The sequence below is a fragment of the Bubalus bubalis genome, chromosome 3 (assembly GCF_019923935.1).
Source record: "Bubalus bubalis isolate 160015118507 breed Murrah chromosome 3, NDDB_SH_1, whole genome shotgun sequence".
NCBI lineage: Eukaryota > Metazoa > Chordata > Mammalia > Artiodactyla > Bovidae > Bubalus > Bubalus bubalis.
Window position 1 is genome coordinate 69,416,866 of NC_059159.1, and position 21,443 is coordinate 69,438,308.

At 39.9% G+C, this 21,443-nt stretch overlaps 1 protein-coding gene across 2 annotated transcripts in view; it reads right to left on the reverse strand.

Annotated features, from left to right (window-relative positions):
- Window positions 1–21,102, reverse strand: part of HPGD (15-hydroxyprostaglandin dehydrogenase) — a 35,333-nt gene extending 14,231 nt beyond the window's left edge. The window contains exons 1-4 of one of the 2 annotated variants that reach the window (XM_006056276.4): window positions 20,807–21,102; window positions 20,401–20,524; window positions 17,760–17,866; window positions 7,740–7,836 (exon numbers count right to left, since the gene is read on the reverse strand). In XM_006056276.4, the coding sequence (XP_006056338.1) occupies window positions 7,740–7,836; window positions 17,760–17,866; window positions 20,401–20,524; window positions 20,807–20,899 (421 nt within the window). In that variant the 5' untranslated portion in view covers window positions 20,900–21,102. The remainder of the gene's footprint in view (window positions 1–7,739; window positions 7,837–17,759; window positions 17,867–20,400; window positions 20,525–20,806) is intronic. The other variant, XM_006056274.4, reaches the window with a different exon arrangement.
- Between the last annotated feature and the right edge of the window lie 341 nt (window positions 21,103–21,443).

Sequence of the window (21,443 nt, forward strand, 5' to 3'; positions counted from 1 at the left end):
CCTAATATCCCATCAAAATACCCCTTCCTAAAAGTTCAGTTATTGCCTATGCTGGGTTTAGAGGAATGTCCCTGTGCAAACTTTAGGGGCTTGCTCCTCAAAGAATGTCCCTGTGCAAACTTGGGGGCCAAGGACTGGCATCATAATTGCAGGACCCGCCCTAGAGTAGAATTTATCTCTAAACAAAGGTAATATCTCTCATACTGAATTCTGAAAGACTATTCCTTAACAGTCTTCCCCACCCCAACACAGCTGCTGCTGCTGCTGCTGCTGCTTCTAAGTCACTTCAGTCATGTCCGACTCTGTGCGACCCCATAGACGGCAGCCCACCAGGCTCCACCGTCCCTGGGATTCTCCAGGCAAGAACACTGGAGTGGGTTGCCATTTCCTTCTCCAATGCATGAAAGTGAAAAGTGAAAGTGAAGTCTCTCAGTCATGTCCAACACTTCGCGACCTCATGGACTGCAGCCTACCAGGCTCCTCTGTCCATGGGATTTTCCAGGCAAGAGTACTGGAGTGGGGTGCCATTGCCTTCTCCGCCAAACACAGCTAGGAAATGCTAAATTTTTTATCCATTTCTCAAAGGCCAATATATAAATATTTGACCTTTCCTACTGACTCATTCTAGTGTGTGTCTTCTTAATAATTTTAAGTCATAAGACAGCAAAATGGCACCATGAAAACGTTCTTTGGTACTAAAGGAGGGAGGTGGCTCTTTGGACCAATGAAGATCCAGATCATGCAGAGTCATCCATTGTACAAGATACACTAAAATCGTTGTTGTTCAATCTCTAAGTTGTGTCCAATTCTGCAATCCCAAGGACTGCAGCATGCCAAGCTTCTCTGTCCTTCACTGTCTCCCTAAGTTTGCTCAAACTCATGTCCATTGCTTTCTTTACTAATTCTCACCACTTTAACCAAGTTATGCAACTTGTTCAAGATGAGTTGTTCAACTATAAATTGTAGATAATTAAACAGGCTTCTATTGTAGGGAACTGTGAAAGTTAAATGTGACATCGTACAGCCAATGGTTTATCACAATGCCTGGAACTTGGCATTTGCTAAATATGTTAGTTCCCCTTCTTTAAAGCAAGAAGAGTTACAGAGGGTTGTGCCATGTGATAACCTGAAATTTCTGGTCTGTTGTGACATTGCAGCCCAAATGCTTCTCTTCAGGCCACGTGAGTCTTAAAGACTTTCACTGCTTATTATGTTTCTGCTTTGTCTATGCCATGATAACTAATGGGTTGGCTAAAAAAGTTTATTTGGGTTTTTCCATAAGATGTAACAGAAAAACCCAAATGAACTTTTTTGGCCAGCCCAAGATTTAGTGCTACATACTTACAAGAGACACTGACATATAGCTCCTGGGGTATAAAGTTTGCTTTCATACCCCAATACCTTTCTGTAGATGTTCAACATGTTTGGTTAACTTGAATGTGTTATTTAAAGTGGTAACCTTAGCACTTTTACTGTAACACTACAAATTATATTGTTCTAGATATGACATGGAAGAAAAGTTATGACCAACCTAGATAGCATATTGAAAAGCAGAGACATTACTTTGCCAACAAAGGTCCGTCTAGTCAAGGCTATGGTTTTTCCAGTGGTCATGTATGGATGTGAGAGTTGGACTGTGAAGAAGGCTGAGCGCCAAAGAATTGATGCTTTTGAACTGTGGTGTTGGAGAAGACTCTTGAGAGTTCCTTGGACTGCAAGGAGATCCAACCAGTCCACTCTGAAGGAGATCAGCCCTGGGATTTCTTTGGAAGGAATGATGCTAAAGCTGAAACTCCAGTACTTTGGTCACCTCATGCGAAAAGTTGACTCATTGGAAAAGACTCTGATGCTGGGAAGGATTGGGGGCAGGAGAAGGGGACGACAGAGGATGAGATGGCTGGATGGCATCACTGACTCGATGGACGTCAGTCTGACATGAGTCTGAGTGAACTCCGGGAGTTGGTGATGGACCAGGAGGCCTGGCATGCTGCGATTCATGGGGTCGCAAAGAGTTGGACATGACTGAGCGACTGAACTGAACTGAACTGAACTGAGATATGACATAGCTCAAATGGGTATGTCACTGGGCTAGTATTTAGCTACAAAAATTCTAAGATATCCAAATATTTTCACAGGACTCTTAATGTTTTCAATTCAGTGATATGACCTTCATAGTGTCACTCACAAAATGCCACTGAGTGCCTTATTTCTGAAGCACATAGATCACCTGCAGCAAACACCAAGACCGCAGTAGCTGAGCAGCTGGGAGCAGGTTTGGTGAGCAGACTCCTTTTCCTATGATGACTTCTCCTCTTTTCCCACTATTTGAGTAACTAAGTATAAAGAAGCATACTTGACTCCTATTGGATGTCTTGGGCTTCCCAGATGGCTCATTAGTAAAGACCCACCTCCCAATGCAGGAGGCATGAGTTTGATCCCTGGGTTGGGAAGATCCTCTGGAGGAGGAAATGACAACCCACTCCAGTATTCTTGCCTGGAGAATCCCATGGACAGAGGAGCCTGGCGGGCTACAGTCCACGGGGTCACAAAGAGTCAGACACAACTGAGCACTCACGCACACATATATGGGATGTCTTATGGGAGCAGAGCTGTTTGATTATCTGCATTAAACCAGACTTTGCTCTTCTCTGTTGTTCAACTTTTCTTGCTTAATAATTAAGGATGAATGTGGCAAACTGAGTGCAGGTTTATGTATTAGATTTATAGACAAAAGCTCATACAGAAGAGTCTATGTGGTTAACAGAGATTGGAACAACTTCCCTGGCTCCAGACTGGAGACACCCTTCCCTCAACACAGCAAAGAATCACTCTCTACTGTAACTACTCCTCTGTTTGTTAAACTTATTAATTGCATCTGATATTCTGTCTGCGTCAGTGGTCATTACTCATTAACTCCTCTGCCCAAACCAGTGTGTCAACTTGAGGTTTTACTATGACACTAAATGATTCCACTGGATCTGGGCACGAGATCATGGGATGGACTCTGGTTGGACTGAATAGTACCCATTATTCCTTCAACAGACAGAGCAGTAGGGGAAAGAGGAAAGGTCTATAGGGAAGGAACATCTGGAAAACACAGGAAGCAAGCACTAGAACTACTTTTCCTATGATTTCATTTGTCAGTTATATCTCATATAAGCTGAGAAGTAAAAACAAACAAACAAAATTTTGACTCTGGTAATTCTCAAAGACGTTTTTGGTCAGCTGACGTCTGCCAACATGCTCTGACTTCAAGGGCACAAAATTTTTGATATTAATTCTGAGGAAAGTGTGAAGATGTGAGACATCCACAATTTATTCTCTGCTATACTATTATAAAATCTTGTATTTTTATCAAACTGATTTCATTAAGGGAAGATCAGAGGCTCATAATGAGTGGATAAAACACAAAACAGTACATTTTAATATTCTTTCTGAGATGAGAGAACCTCAGTGTCAAAGCCAAGGGTCAGAGGAAGGCTAGCAGGGGTTGCCCAGGTGGGTCAGAGGCAACAAGGAAATAGTGTTAGATGTTGCAGGTGTGGAAGATGGGCATCATGAAGGTACCCAGTCAAGTGTAATGGACAGAGATGAACCAATGAACCACCATCAGTGGAATTGCCTTGCCTATCGGGAAGAATAACAGAGGGAGAATCATTTAGCATTGCTCTGATTTTCACTAGATTGTAAGAGTGTCAGAAAGTAACTCAAAGGCAGAATGGTATCCTCACTGAATTTCCATCCATTCATTGCTTTGTCTACACGACTAGCAAAAGATTCACACATGCTTCCCAATATTAACTCTGGGAAAATGAATAAGAGTTCATTAACACTCAGGATGAGAAGTGTGACACACCAAGCTCTTAGCCAAGAAAGGCAAGTGGACATCTCAGGTGAGTGGACATCTAAATTGCTCTTCTGTTTGGCATGTTTTGACTTGTGACATTGGTAATCTCCCCACATGGTTCCAGGGCTTTACTCTGTGTGTGTCAAACAGGGCAAAAGCTTAAGCTTTCACTGAAGGTTGAGTAAGTAGTCCTGAGATTAAAATAGTGCCCAGGAGTCCTGAATATACTGGGACATCACACTGGCTTAATTAAGTTACAGGACTTCAGTTTCTCTTTCTTTATAGTTAGGCTAAGAGAGACATGGAAACAGACACAGATTTAACAAACTTATAGACAGAAGAGATAGAAAATCTTGCGGTTAAGGCATAGGGGATCTCCTATCAGGCTGCTATTATGAGAATTCCAACTCCTAAGCTTCCTTGCATGTAAGATTGTGCAAGATACTTATTACGCTCTCCAGACTAGGCTCCTTTATCTTCAAGATGGAGATTATAGAAACTACTGCACAGGGCTGTTGAGAGAATTAAATGAGATAAGGACTTCCCTAGTGGCTTAGTCGGTAGAGAATCCACCTGCAATGTGGGAGACCTAGGTTCGATCCCTGGGTTGGGAAGATCCCCTGGAGAAGGGCATGGTAACCCATTCCAGTATGCTTGCCTGGAGAATCCCCATGGACAGAGGAGCCTGGTGGGCTACCATCCATGGAGTCACAAAGAGTCGGACATGACTGAGTGACTAAGCACAGCACAAGGTGTCCATAGTATTTAGAAGAGTATCCTGTAAATGGTGAGTGCTCAGTTAAAGTTAATTGCTGTTATATGTTTAAATAATTTCATTGGATAAGAGGCAGTACTACATTGCATTTCTCTATTCATGCTCTTGGGGGAAATTGAGCCTCTTCTGCTACAGAATCTCTCCCAGAGAATCCTATATTGATTCAACACTGAGGGCTTCTAGTCCTCTTGAGACTGAAATCAGTGCCTCCAATAATACAAGGTCAAGGGTCTCCCACTATATGGCATTTATGGTTCTCCAAGTGTTACTAGACCTCTTAACTTTAAGAAGGAATTCATGGAATTACCTTTTGATTGCCACCATAGGTTCTTTTCCACGTTTATATTTTAATAAACTATTCAACATTTTTCTTAATTTTCCAATCATTTATATATTTTTCTTAGGATTTTATTTCAAAGGTGTATAGATTTAGCCTTGACAATTTCCCTTTAGGATTCCAGTCTCTGGGAATCTAAACTTCAGCCCTCTCTAGGATCAAATATGTCTTTTAAGTATTTCCCATGCTTTCACCTTTTTCTTGGACTTGAAATATTATAATTTGTAAGTAGATGTCACATTAGGAAAACTAACCAGATTACCCTGAACAGTTTATGTAACTACATCTATAATAACTCTAGAGATGTCATTTTTGTCTTGAAGCAACCCAGAAAATGAAATGCTAGTTTATTTTTGAGAACCTCTAAAGAAGGAGATGTCTACATTTCTACTCGGGTGAAGTTCACAGTGGTTTAAGCACTATCTGACAATGATTCTCAATGGAATGAGAAAAACGCAGAGCCTCAGACAGGTATGTGATCACAGGCACCTCTAATGCTGATGCTTGCAATGCTTCTGGAACTGAGAGGTGGAGAACAGGCAGTGGGCACACTGGTTCTGCCATTACCACAATAACTGAAACCAACCTGATGACTGAAGAAAGTCTCGTTTTTGGACACAGATAGTTTAGACTTGGTGTCAATATTGGTCAGGTTTCTAAAATTTCATGACTCCACTTGAACTATTCAAGAACTATTCACGATGATTTTCCTAGAATTTTCAAAGTGAAGTCTTTTGCTCCAAAAGTTCCTGCCAAAAGGATTATAGCTGCTGCTGTGCTGTGCTTAGTTGTGCTCGACTCTTTGTAATCCCATGGACTGTAGCCTACTAGGCTCCTCTGTCCATGGCATTCTCCAGGCAATAATATTGGAGCAGGTTGCCATTTTTTACTCCAGGGTATCTTCCCGACCCAGGGATCGAACCTGCATCTCTAGTGTTTCCTGCATTGGCAGTGGGTTCTTTACCACTGTGCCACCTGGGAAACCCTAATGGTTTATGGCTTATACCAAGTAAAATGATATCAGCTGACCACAAGTCACATAGCCCTGAATAAAACACAATTTGAATGGCGTATTGTGGAAAGAATGATCAGCTCTCTGCTGATGTCCACCCTTAGGCACACAACTCGCCTGCATTTCCCAGACTCCCAGCTTCAGCCAGCCTGGTTTCCCAAAAGGCTGCGTACAGAAAAGGTTTCCTGCAGCGAGCATCTTGCCCTAGGTTGATCCAGGAGTGAGGAATAAGTTTGTGCTATATTTAAGCCACTACCTGTTTGGGTCTATTTATGAAAGAAGTTTAGCACTGGAGGGAGGTGGAGTATGGCATCTCAAAATATGTCACCTGGGCATAAGGGTGACTTTTGAGCTAAAGGCACTTGTAAAACAGCAGATGCAAGGGAACACTTTAATCTCTCTTTTCTTCCTGAAAACAGGACACAGAACTTCCATGTAAAAGATGCTGTCCCAGTCCCAGGAGGAAGGAAACTTTATCATCAGAGACTGGTGTCAAGGAGAAGAGACATCTATACAGATCTTGTTAAAATAACTCATATCTTTATTGAGTCTCCTCATATATTTTAGTTACTTTCCCGCAAATGCCTCGCTTCACTCAACCCAGTTTACAAACACTGAGGTCTCACCATTTCTTTGGATCTTCATTTTTCCCATGGGGGCTCTCGTGGACATGTGAGAACCTGTATGCTTTGCTCCTCTGTTGATCTATCTTATGTCAATTTAATTCTTGCACTGGGCTAGAGGCACTGAGAAAGAGATAAAGTTTGGTTTCCCCTACAGTATATCCCAACTAATTATATATGCCATATTTTAAAATTATACACTCTTACTACCATCACACATGAGTAGAGATACCTTAACTTCATTTTAGTCCTTTTTAGTTCATCAAAGGTGTTTTTACAAACTTTACTGTTTAGGAATCTCACAATAACCTTTGACAAATAGCAACGCTAGGAAAATATACATGTATAGTCAAAGCTATGGCTTTGTCAGTAGCCATGTTTGGATGTAAGAACTGTACCATAAAGAAGGCCGAATGCCAAAGAATTGATGCTATTGAATTAGGATTCCAGTCTCTGAGAATCTAAACTTCAGCCCTCTCTAGGATCAAATATGTCTTTTAAGTATTGCCCATGCTTTCACCTTTTTCTGGAGAAAAAGATCTTCTCCACCTTGTGCTGGAGAAGACTTTTGAGAGTCCCTTGAACTGCAAGGAGACCGATCCAGTTGATCCTAAAGGAAATCAACCCTGAAATTTCATTGCAAGGATTGCTGCTGAAGCTGAAACTCTAATACTTTGGCCACCTGATACAAAGACAACTCATTGGAAAAGAACTTGATGCTGGAAAAGATTGAAGGCAAAAGGAGAAGGGGGCAGCAGAGAATGAAATGGTTAGATAGCATCATTGACTCGATGGACATGAATTAGAGCAAATTCTGGAAGACAGCGGAGGTCAGAGGAGTCTGGTGTGCTACAGTCCTTGGGTTTGAAAGAGTCAGATACGACTTAATGACTAAACAACAACATGTTTCTTGAAAACAGTACTGTATTAAGTAACTTTAAAGTCACAATTTAAAACAAAAGAAAGAAACTTTGAGTTCAAACTTTTGATATTATGAAACAGAAAATCCCATAGAACCAGTAAAAAGAAAAGTAAACCAAATTGCCATTTCAAACCTGAGTTGGTAATAAATACACTTTGAAGAGATATTTCTGTGGTCCAAATGACCAATAAGAAATCATTATTAACATCATAATTGTCCTTACCTGCTAAAGAGGACATATTAATAATGATGCCACCTTCACCTCCATTTTGCTTGCTCATGTAATCCAAGCCCAGGTAGGTTCCACTGATCACAGAAACCTAGTCCAGGGGCAGAAATAGGAAAACAGAACCATTATATTTTGTGATATAGTCACACCCCAACGTTTCTATTGCTATCTCAGACACTGATGGAGATTCTGCAAAAGTTATCAATGAAAGGTTATGAAATGGCTGTGTTTTGGTTTTAAGCCAGTAATTAACTCTTTTGTTTGCCTAAATTTGTAGAGCTCATCACATTTCTGCAAAACTTCACTTAGTTGCCCAATTTCTGAGATTTTATGATAAATGTTATATTGCAACAGTATCTTATTAACTTTCATTAATTCATAGCATCTTCAAGAATTCTATATATTCTTTTTCTCTTCTAAATAGTGGATACGAAATTTATTCACCCTGTTTAGCCCATAGTTCTCTTGCCCAGGTATTCTGTGGCACATCCATCTGCTGTGTTTCATTCTCTTGCCTCTTGGAGTATATCATAGTGGATACCCTTGATTGCCTGGACAGTTCTCATTTCCTTCTTTTTTGTATTTGTATCTACTTCTTCATGTAATACAAAGGAAGGCGATCTCCCTTGCTTTAGTGCAGACAGTAGTTAATCTAATTGAGTCACAGAAATCCCATTCACCTTGCCTGTGACTGGTTTAGGAGATGAAAGTGACCCATTTCCCAGCCAATAAGACCAGAGAAGGAGTCAGCTGCAAGTGGGGTCCAGATTGGGGAGGGTGATGAAAGAGGATGCTACAGAGAAATTTTTCAGTGCTCTTAAGAAAACCAAATGATTGCATTACTCCTTTTTCATTGCTTTGTACACAGGGAATGGCAGGGACATTACTTTGAAAAGCAGAGATATTATTTTGCCAACAAAGGCTCAGTTCAGTTGCTCACTCATGTCCGACTCTTTGCGACCTTGTGGACTGCAGTACAGAAGGCTTCCCTGTCCATTACCAATACCCCAGAGCTTGCTCAATCTCATGTCCATTGAGTCAGTGATGCCATCCAACCATCTCAACCTCTGTCATCCCCTTCTCCTCCCACCTTTCCCAGCATCAGGGTCTTTCCAATGAGTCAGTTCTTCACATCAGGTGGCCAAAGTAATGAAGTTTCAGCTTCAGCATCAGTCCTTCCAATGAATATTCAGCCCTGATTTTCTTTAGGATGGACTGGTTGGATCTCCTTGCAGTCCAAGGGACTCTCAAGAGTCTTCTCCAAAATCACAGTTCAAAAATATCAATTCTTCAGTGCTCAACTTTCTTTAGAGTCCAACTCTCTATCCATACATAACTACTGGAAAAACCATAGCTTTGACTAGATGAACCTTTGTCAGCAAAGTAACGTCTCTGCTTTCCAATATGTTATCTAGAATGGTCATAGCTTTTCTTCCAAGGAGCAAGTGTCTTTAAATTTTATGGTTGCCGTCACCATCTGCAGTGGTTTTGGAGCCCCCAAAAAGAAAGTCTCTCACAGTTTCCACTGTTTCCCCATCTATTTGCCATGAAGTAATGGGACCAGATGCCATGATCTTAGTATTCTGAATGTTGAGCTTTAAGCCAACTTTTTCACTCTCCTCTTTCACTTTCATCAAGAGGCTCTTTAGTTCTTCTTCACTTTCTGCCTTAAGGGTGGTGTCATCTGCATATCTGAGGTTATTGATATTTCTCCCAGCAACCTTGATTCCAACTTGTGCTTCATCCAGCCTGGCATTTCTCATGATGTACTCTGAATATTAGTTAAATAAGTAGGGTAACAATATACAGCCTTGACATACTCCTATCTCAATTTTGAACCAGTCTGTTGTTCCAAGTTCGGTTCTAACTGTTGCTTCTTGACCTGCATACAGATTTCTCAGAAGGCAGGTCAGGTGGTCTCGTATTCCCATCTCTTTAAGAATTTTCCAGTTTGTTGTGATCCACACAGTCAAAGGCTTTGGCATAGTCAATAAAGCAGAAGTAGATGTTTTTCTGGAACTCTCTTGCTTTTTCTATGATCCAACAGATGTTGGCACTTTGATCTCTGGTTCCTCTGCCTTTTCTAAATCCAGCTTGAACATCTGGAAGTTCATGGTTTACATACTATTGAAGCCTGGCTTGGATAATTTTGAGCATTACTTTGCTAGCATGTGAAATGAGTGCAATTGTGTGGTAGTTTGAACATTCTTTGGCATTGCCTTTCTTTGGGATTAGAATGAAAACTGACCTTTTCCAGTAGTCATGTATGGATGTGAGAGTTGGAACATAAAGAAGGCTGACTACTGAAGAATTGATGCTTTTGAACTGTGGTGTTGGAGAAGACTCTTGAGAATCCCTTGGATTGAAAAGAGATCAAACCAGTTAGTCCTAATGAAAATCAATTCTGAATATTCATTGGAAGGACTAATGCTGAAGATGAAGTGCCAATACTTTGGCCACTTGATGCAAAGAACCAACTAATTGGAAAAAACCCTGATGCTGGGAAAGATTGTAGGCAGGAGGAGAAGGGGATGACAGAGGATGAGATGATTGGATGGCATCACTGACTCAATGCACATGAGTTTGAGCAAACTCTGGGAGTTGGTGACGGACAGGGAAGCCTGCCATGCTGCAGTCCATGAGGTGGCAAAGAGTTGGACATGACTGAGTGACTGAACAACAACAATGGCTGGAATGAAGTTATAGAGATAGCATCCTTAAGAGGGAACCACCATGAACGATGGCAGATGGGAGAGATGATGGGACTGTCCTGATGCTTTCACAGAGCTGCAGCATCAAGCAGCCTTGAACTCAGTGTCCTGTGAGATCACATAGCTGTTTCACCTAGACTGAGCGGGGGATTATTGTTCCCTGGACACATGGTCTTCAGTAATGAAATCACTTATTTTGTTCATCTCTTTTGCAGCTACCTTTTTGATAGCTTATTCTGTTTTATTACTGACACCCACATATAGGCACCTTTTCGGTATTATTCTAACATTTAAGAATTAATTGGCGCTTCCATGGTGGTCCAGTGGTTAAGAATCTGCCTTGTAGTGCAGAAGACACTGGTTTGACCCCTGGTCCTGAAAGATCCCACACACCACAGAGCAACTAAGCCCATGTGCCGCAACTGCTGAGCCTGTGCTCCACAAGAGAAGCCTGTGCATTGTAACCAGAGACAGCCCCTGCTCTCCACAATTAGAGAAAGCCTGCGTGCAACAAAAACCCAGCACAACCAAAAATAAATAAGAACTAACCACTATCAAAAGCAACTTGTGACATGCAACGTATTTGAAACCTTACATTCCCTTTTAGATTTAAGAACGCCTTTCCCTTCCAACTTAGACTTTTAATAGAAAATTTCCTTTTGACATCTTAATTCCTATGACTTTCATTTTTCACAATACTGCAAAGAAAACAATATAACAGAGAATGGGATAACGAGTCTGAACCTGAGGGCATATATTGATGGTTACCTTCTTTTTATTTTAAAAATTCCTTTTGGAGTTTTCTTGACAAACATCCAGAGTTGCCTCTATACCTAACAGTAGTTTTAGCACAAAGAAGTAAACTGAAGATTCTATTCACTCAAGCCATGCATCACTGTGATATTAAGCAAACTCAGGGAGAATGCATAAAACTTGCACATGATTCCCTTTTAAAAGGCAAAAAAAAAAAAAAAAAAAAACAACCTTCAGTGGTTTATATAAGAAGGATTAACAAATGTACATGGCTGGAATTACTGAAGTCAGATTCTGTGTGTTTCTGTCCAGGTCTCTAGCATGTCTGAACAGAACTTCTGCTTATGTGTATTGGCACTACTCTTTTATTCTCAGGTATTTACAGCTTTGCTGACACCTGTTTTGGGTTTTCAACATCTACATGAGGCAGCCAGATAGAAGATTGGGGAATGTTTCTAATTTTTTTAAAAGCCAGATTTATTTCCTGGTTTTTGATGGAGGAGGAAAAATAATGGTCGTGCCATCTATTATCAGGTTAAGAATTGAGTAATTTTTCGAATGAAATATTCTTCAAATATATCTACAAGAAAAAAACCCCTAATGTTTTAGCTGAACATATATGATATTTTCACCTCTTTTCCTTTACTATGACAATCTCTTCCACATCCCAGATCATATATTAAGGAAAATTCAATGTCTAATTTTACGTGTGGTTAGTCGCTCAGTTGTGTCCGACTCTTTGCAAACCCATGGACTGCAGCCTGCCAGGTTCTTCTGTCCATGGAAATTCTCCAGGCAAGAATACTGGAGTGGGTTGCCATGCCCTCCACAGTATCTTTCCAACCCAGGGATCTAACCCAGGTCTCCAGCATTGCAGGTGGATTCTTTACCGACTGAGCCACCAGGGAAGCCCTAATTTTACATAGTGAGAGTAAGTAAAAACTTGACTATTGACAAAATAATCTAATGAGCACATGCTTACTCAATATTTTTGGTTATGAAGAGAGAATTTTTATATGTATACTGAAATTACAATTGTTTGGTATTCCAAATCTTAAAGTACTTTTTTTCATGAATTAAGGCATTCTGTAACTTAAAAATCACTCTCATAAATTCCCCTATCCTGGAAATAATTCTCTAGTAATAAAGATAAATGGATAAATGAACTTAACTCCTCTCATTAAGCATCATGTCTTCTATTATACACACATATATGTATAGATAGGCTTCCCTAGGGGCTCAGCAGAAAAAAAACCACCTGCAATGCAGAAGACCCAGGAGATGTGGGTTTAATCCCTGGTTTGGGAAGATCCCATGGAGGGGAGCATGGGCTTCCCTGGTGGCTCAGACAGTAAAGAAGAATCTGTCTGCAATGCAGGAGACCTGGGTTTGATTGCCAGGTCAGGAAGATCCCTGGAGAAGAAAATGGCTACCCACTCCAGTATTCTTGTCTGGAGAATTCCATGGACAGAGGAACCATGGAGTCGCAGAGTCAGACACAACAGAGCAACGCACACACACACAGATGTATATATGTTCCATTTATATTTGTGTGTGTGTGTGTTTACTACTGAAATTTTCTAATCTGTTATTTCCTTTATCTCATTTCCCTCCACTCTGGAGTTGCTTTCAGTTTATTTATGGTTCTTGTGCTACATAGTAACTAAAGCAATTATAAAAAATTCTGTCATATAATCATAAAACTCTACCTTTTAGGTTCTTGTTTTTCCTCCAGTCAGTTTTCAAGGGATACTAATACACATGATCATTTTTTCTGAAATCTATTTTCATCTTTTTTTCTTCCATGTTCAATCTTTCAAAATTTCTGCTTATTTAGGGGGTAAATCTGATTGTGTTCCCCCTTGCAGAAGCTACTTATAATTCAGGAAGCCTTGCCTAACTAACTAAAATAGTTCTATAGGGTCTTTAGATATGATAGAGATGCAATAACAGAAAGTAGTTATTAATTTAAGTTGTAATCAGCATGCTTGGGAGCCAAGAAAAAGGAGTATGCTTGACAACAGGGTTTCGATCTGTTTCCTCAACTCTTCATTAGAGGCAGAGTAGAGCAGAAAAGTCTACCTCATTTAGAAATGGGATGGTGGGAATGAAGAAAATGTGACTTCATACAAACTATGCTTTATTGAAGTTTAACCAACCTTAGAGGTAAAAGGATTATTTTCATCTTTTCCCAATCTTGTAAATACAAAATCAGAAAAGTGAAATAAAAATTCATAAACTTTAAAAAATATTTTATTTATTTTACTTTTATTTATTTCTTCGGCTGTTCTGGGTCTTAGTTACGGCATGTGGGCTCTAGTTCCCTGACCAGGGATCAAACCTGGGCCCCCTGCATTGGGAGCATGGATGCTTACCTATTGGACCATCAGGGAAGTCCCAAAAGTTCATGAGTTTTAAATTCAGGTACAGAACAAATCCTTTTAAAGAATCTCCAGTGATAGCCATCAATTTTATTTAATTTTTATTTGAATATACTAATGGAGTCAATACAAGTTAGTCATATGCCCAAATTAAGTCGTAAGTCCCACCTGAGTGTGAATGAGTTATTTAGGTTTATTAAAGTTTCAAATAGTGAAATAAATACATTACCAAATGACTTTATCAGTATTCAAAGTTAAGTCTACCTCTGCTCAAAGGCCAGACCAACCAATAGTTATGTAAAAATTATTTCTTTCCTGAATGTTCCTTGTGAGTCTGAGCAGCTATAAATAAGGCTCCTGTGGCTGATTTCAGTCTGAAAAGGAAGGACAGAGAAGTCTAATGGGAAAAAAAAAGGCTGAGAAGAGGTTTACTGGAGCTCTTGTGTGGGACACATGGCGAGAACCACTGTCTGAAGAATGAAGAAGGGATAAATTTGGTAAGGAATAAAAGTGGAAGGATAGACGATACTGTTTGCAACACTGATGTAATAGGAAACCATCCAAACATTGTACTGAACACAAAAATGAATATCCGAGTCTGCAAAATATCACAGGATAGCAGTTTATTTTTCTAATACACTTTAATTGAACATCTACTAAGCATGCAAAACAAAAATGTTCCGCCTTGAAAGAATTTACAGCATATTAGCATACGTTGTACATGTATCAAAATAATTCTAATAAAATTTCAAAAACTGATACGCCCTATGAGGATAAGTTATGTTGTATAAGCTTTCAGAAGAGGGAATGATATGTGGTGAGGTTCTTTAACTAACTGCTGACTCTCTGACATGGACAAGAACATGAAAAAACATGGAAAAGACCACACACGGAATTGTAAATTTCAAGGAAGCAAATTATATCCAGAGCAGAATTGAAAAAAAAAATATTATACACTAACCACACACAAATATTTGCATTCTACTACCAGAGATAATCAAGTTAGGAGGACAATGATTAGTCAGACTCTAATCTACTCTTGCAATGCGTATTGTAGGTAGCAGTGAAGGAACTTGTTTTTAAGTTATATATGGGTGACAAAGGTTATAGCTTGTTCTCTTTCTGTAATATTAAACAAATGTCATCAGTCTCTGGAGTTAAGCTAAGGAGTGGCCTCTGTCAGCAGAGTTCAAAGAAAAGTAAAGGCCAGTTGAGTTTCAATGAGGAAGAATCCTGGAGAGTGAGCTATAACCAAAGGGGACAAATAAAATTCCCATCTTCCAGAATTCTCTATTTGCAGATAATGCAAGAACTTCCCAGCTTGGAGCAGATGTTTATTCACCTGTGTATTTATTATAATAAAGCAAACATGCCCTCTCTGCTAGATGAAAACAGATCATTAGAATCCAATCCTATCCCCCCCTGTGATATCTCTTCACTATTTTCATGTTTCTTTATATTAACTCTAATCATTGCACATGTTTTCTGACAGCTGATTTCTCAGAGAAAAGACACAGTAGGTACCCATTATGAATGAACTGAATATGGAAAATTTACATCCTAGGGACCTCTATCTATAAAATATCTGGAGTTTTACAGATGAAACTAAAAATCATAGTGATACACAAGGGAAAGAACTGTTGTGTGATTTTTTTTTATTAGTATAGCTCAATTTAAAAAATTTGGTCACTTTATGTGGTTTCAGAGAGTGGCATAAGTTCATAAAAATATATCTTCTTTAAATTCCTGAAGTTTCCAATTGGTTGCATGTTCAAAAAAAATTTTTTTTTAAGTCTGGCAACCAAAGGATATACTGAAATATGGTTCACAATCAGTCAGGGATAACCACCAAAGAGTACACATAAAATGTACTATTTTCTTACCAGCCAAAGAAAATTAAGGCTATCCAGTGGAATTTAAGATAAGAATGGAAACAGAACATAGACAAAAAGAAAATTTAGTGAACATGAAGTGTGAACTAAAGCAAAAGGAATAAATCCTAACAGAAGAGTAAAAATAAATATGAGTGGCTTAAATTCACAAATATAAAAAGTAAAAAGTTCTAGGATGTGATTTGAAAAATAAGATTTTACATTATACTGTTAGCAAGAGACAAAATTAACATAAAAGGTTATTTTCATTTTCAAAATTAAGAAACAGAAAAAAGTATGCCTAGGTAAATGAGAATCAAAAGAAAACATGGATGCCAATTTTATATCTGGAAATAGAAAACACATAAAAAATCCCAGGTTGCAATAGGGTTACAACTTTAAAAAGTCAACAGTCAATAAATAATGATCACCAGCCATTTATGCAGAATTAGAACTGACAGGATGACTGAAAGAGGTAGGTGAGTTGACAATTGTCATTTGAGATATAACTACATTCTATTCAGAAGCAGACCAATGAAGGAGATAAAGTAAGCACAGGAATAACTGACAGCCAAATCAAATAGAAATATTTTCAGAAAATGATAAGATCTTATCATTCACAACAGAGACACAAATGTAAAATTAAATTAGGTGTTAACTAAGCAAAAATCAATGGTATTAGACATTGATACACTGTAATAAAGTAAGATTTAGCCAAGAGATGTAACTATGGTTCACAGAATGAAAATATTTCATTTTACTTAACTATACTATTTGTGTAAAGCAGAAGAAAATCAAAGAGTTGTCTCAACTCAGAAACAGCAGTTGTGAGGTCTCTAAACGTACACACATCAGAAACATTTTGAGAGACACTTAACAAACACCTTTTAAAGTTATTTTGAAATATGATACCCAGGAATGCTTGAGACAAATTTTAGATAGAACTAGAAGGAGGGTGTTTGCATTTTAAAATAGTACCTTTTGATCTGGGTCAAAGGATTTTAGGGATCTGTCAAGCTTGGGGTGCAACTCTGTACCTTAAAAAAAGCAGTGTTCACAGATTACCTTTTTTCGCGAGTTAGAGTAATTTTCATCAATTCTATCAAGTTATTACAGTTAAGTCATTACTCATGAGAATGTCAATTCAAGTCAAATATTTATGAACTAAGCACTATCTTCAGGATATCATGTTGATTAGTGAGGGAAGAACAAAGAAAAACATCACGTGGTACCTGTTTTTAAGAAGTTGGATATGGTGAAGTAGGGAGCACTCCCTATGTGTTTATATACACACCATGGCCCCTCTGCACTTCACACATGCCTGCTTTGCAAGAGTAATAAAAAAGATTACCAAATAAAAGAAATTACCAAGGGCATAGTGACCCCATGCCCAGCCCAGCTCTGACATCTGGCTTTAGCTAAAGTTTCAGTATTTCTAAACCCCAATGGTTTATGTCATGTGTTTATAAAATGGGATAGTCTGTAAGCTTGTAATACAATGCAGAAAACAAATTTTATTTCCCAATTCTATATTTTCACAGTTCATGAAAGAATTAAATAATCATCAAACATTGTAGAAATGATACACATACATGCACACACACACACATACACTGACATTAATAATAAAAATCTTAATTATTACAAAGTACAATGGTCACTTTAGCCTTTGTAGTCCTGGAATTGAATTTAGTTTTTAAATAAGTAATGTAAAGCAGAAATTGGAAAGATTTTTTCTGAAAGAATCCAAATGGTAAACATTTTAGGCATTGTGCACCGCAGGGCCACTGCCACAGCTATTCAGCTCTGTTGTTGGAGCAGAAAAGTAGCCAGAGGCAACACGTAAATAAACAACCGTGGCTGTGTGCCAATAAAGCTTACAGACACTGAAATTTGAATTTCTTATATTCATACATTTCATTTTTTTCTTCTTTTCTTACTATTTTTTCAACTATTAAAACATGTAAAGCCCATTTGTAGCTTGCAGGTCATACAAAAACAGGTGGCAGGCTAGTTTGGCTGGAGATCATAGCTTGACAACTATTAAGTTATTCGATAAATGATGGTTTTTTTTCCTATTTCCTTTAATATTTTAAGACAGATTTATGTTCATAATTGGAAATCTCAAATGTCTTACTATTTGTGAAAGGAAGTGCTTTTTTCCCCTAGCTTTTTGTAAATTCCCTTTTTCTAAATTGTAGGTCATTAAATTGTTTCCATGAAAAAAACTCTTTTTTCCTTTTAAGACATCCTTTTATGAAATAATTGTAGAGAATGAACATGGTTTAGACAGCTTACCAAATTAATCTGCAGAGTTTTTTCCCAGTTTTTCTCATTATTCACTCCAGCATTATTGACCAAGATGTCCAGCTTTCCAAAGTGGTCTACAACTTTCCTAAAAGTATCTAATAAAAAAAGAAGACATTATAGATCCATTCTTACTTTGCCCAGACACATTTATCACAGTGTATGCCCTGAAATGATGTTTTAACTTATGCAGTCTTCTGGTGAAAATTATACTCAGACTGTGGCTTATTGCCATGCTTCTCAGTGTGGTTTGCGAGCCAGCACCATCAATCAGAATTACCTGGGAACCTGTCAAAAATGCAGAATCAGTAGTCACCACAGACCTACGGAATCAGAATCTTAACCTTAGTAAGATCCATAGACAATTTGTATGCACATTAAAGTTCTGTAAGCAGTACCTCAATGGAGTAAATTTTAGAGAGCTGAGCACCCTGTGCTAAGTGCTCTTGGAAGTCAGTTTGGGTAGCCAGCATCTCTGTCCCTGAGAAGTTACTGAAGTCCTGTGGCTTAGCCTCTGACAAACATCCTTTTAAAAATAAGCCATATTATCTCCCGAAAGTGTCATATTAAACACTCGTGTATTCAGATCCATTACGACCATTTCCGTGCATCTAGTACCTAGTGGGCTTCCCAGGTGGTGCTAGTGGTAAAGAACCTGACTGCAAATATAGGAGGCACAAGAGATGTGGGTTCGATGGGGAGAAGGGCATGGCAGCCCACTTCAGCATTCTTGCCTGGAGAATCCCATGGACAGAGGAGCCTGGAGGGCTACGGTCCACAGGGCACAAAGAGTTGGACACGACTTAAGCGACTTAGCAGGTACACACACACTCTTCAGAACTCCACAACCACCTTACAGGAAATTAGGTTGTCAAATACTAATGGCTTCTCACTTCTGGGCTCAAGCAACTTACAATCTAGGTTTTGCTGACATTTAAATGCTGTGGCACCCTTTATACTTTGCCTAAACTCTTCCTGTTGCTTTTTTTTTTCATCTGTAGGTCATCTCCAAGAACTTTTTCACCTCTGTATTTTTATGATTTCAATGACATCTCTTGGGCTACATGTCTACATAGTTTTAAAAGTTGTAGGCCACACTAAATCCTGAAACTGGAAGAGCCAATGCCAAGTTTTCCTAAAATGCAAATAAACACTGATGTCCAGAAAACATGTGGCTTTCTCATTGACCATCATGCCTTCTCCTGGTCACTCATTATGTGTCTGGTTTCCTCCTCCACAATCAGTTATCCTTAAGGAACGTGTTTACAGCCAAGGTACTAATTTTAAATACTGGGAAGCAAAACAATTAAGGTTAAATGTCATGTGCCAAACTATATAAATTCAGACAGAAATAGCTGTCAGATGACCTCTACTGTTCCCTATTCTATCAGCATGGCTGTTGGGATTTGACATGACTTTACCCTTGAAGAAAAATACCCTGTGCAATCAGCAAAACTTTTTCCTCTGGCAAAATACATTCCTCTGGCACTGTGTTTACAGGTCTCTTCTGCTCACACTTATAATCCATGTTATGGGTCTTTATAAAATTTTCAGAGTTTAATTACATAATTTCCTTAAAAACAATTTCCCTGAACAATTTGTTTCCTTCAAACATACCACTCCATTTTCACTCTTTCACAGAACACTCCAACATTTAAAAAAACAAATTACACACAGACTCATCCATGTTAAGAAGAGAAGTACTAAAGTGACTTTCATGAAAGTTTTTTGATCCGTTAATTAAAGATGTGCCTAACAAATTTTTTCACTTAGTCTTCCAAAAAAAAAAAAAAAAACTTTGTGAAATACAAATGTTCTATTTTCTCATTTTTCCTCGAAATATATGTGTTTTCTCATACAGCTCTGTTGGACTTCTAAATGACCAAATCTGTTTTTTTGTCTACACCAATACTATCTCTAGATTGGTCAAGTAGATCCGTCTGTCTTAATCGAGTAGACAGAAACAGGAAAGCATTGAGGAAAGTCTGATAGAAACTTTTCTTCTGCAATTCTAACTCTGCAATACAACTATTACTGTTTTTAAAGTATTTCATAGGGGAAAAATCAGGGAGAACATCTGGTCAAAAGCATCCAGCACAGCTGTGATGACAACCCTTGACCTTGCATTCTAGCATGTTCCAAGGAGAAACATTGCCACATTTGATTGCCATTGGATTCTGCCGTCTTCCAGCTTTCTGGGAGTAGTACGCCGTAATCCCCTAGCCTACTTTATCTTTCTTAGTTCCATTTGCAAGCTCAATCATTTAATAACTACTGAAGCAGCACTATCTTGGAATACACCAAGGAATTTTGATTACATTATGTGCTGCCAAATGACTAAAAGAAAAGGATTTCTCAAACATGCTTGGCTTTTCTTCCTCCTTAGTTTTTTTATGTCTATTGGGATGTCAGATATCCCTTCCTCCTTAGTTTTATATTTATGTCTATTGTGATGTCAGGTAGCAGTCGCCTATCTCTTGCAGCTCGGAGGTAGCTGCTCTGCAGGAGGTAGCCCCTCTGCAGTAGGTAGCCTGCCGCCACCCCAAGCTGGCTCTCTGGCGCAGGCTGCCTTCAGGTTGCTACTTGCTCAAGGCGCGCTCCGCGCTGATGGATTGATTTTCCCCTCGCTTACCTCTCAGTTGTTCCTGATCGGCCACATCGCACTGAATAAACAGAGTCTTCTGAGGTTCAAACTGCTCATCCAGGGCGGCTTTACACTTGACACCTGCTTCGAGATTCCAATCGACCAGAGCTACCTACGGACAAAAGGGGAGGAATCGAGATCCTTCGCGCCCGGTAAAACAGACAGACAGACCGACAATACGGAGACAACAGGAAGCTCCTCGTTTGAACCTGAGATCGGGCAGTTTACAGATCGGGTTCTCTGCCAGCGCATTCAAAGTCCGCTGGAGTGCGCCAGCCTGGACAGCTCTGGAGGCGGCAACGAGAGCACCGGGGGCGCAGCCTGGGTCGCTCACTCTCCGGGACCTCGACTGGAGAGCGGGTCTCGGGTGGGCCGTGCGCCTCGCCGCGCTTACCTTGGCGCCCTTGAGCAGCAGCGCCTCGGCGAAGGCTCGCCCGATGCCCTGGGCCGCGCCAGTCACCAGCGCCACTTTGCCGTTCACGTGCATGTCGCCGCCTGCGCTCGGTGGGCGAGCTCAGCGTCTCCGCGCGGCCGCGGCTTTTAAGGACCCTGCGCGCGCGCATGTGTGGCCCGGCCGCGCTCGCCTGCCAGTGGGCGGGGATGAAGCTGTCAAGCCGCGCCGGCACCCAGGACTGTGTCACCTGGCCCTAAGCACTCGGCCCGTCGATCTTTGCCTTCCTGACTCGTAGCCGAGCCTAGGAGCCTCCCCCTGCACTAGGGCATGAGACATACGGTAAATAAACAGCTCTGCCTCTGTGGAGCTTGTAACCTAACTAGCTGGGGAGATGATGATTTGGACGCAGGCTGGCTGGTTAAAAAGCAAGCAGAAAGGTTACTCCCCAAGAAGAGATCCCTTCCGTGCGCTGAAGACCACCCCATAAAAGGAGGGCAGAGGAGAAGCTGAAGAGCTTGGATTCCTCCTCTGTGCCCAGATCTTCCTCCCCCACCCCACTCTCCCTCCACACCCCCACCCTCCAAAAAATAGAAAAAGAAGGAACAAAGCAAAAAACAAAAACAGTAAAGCACAATTT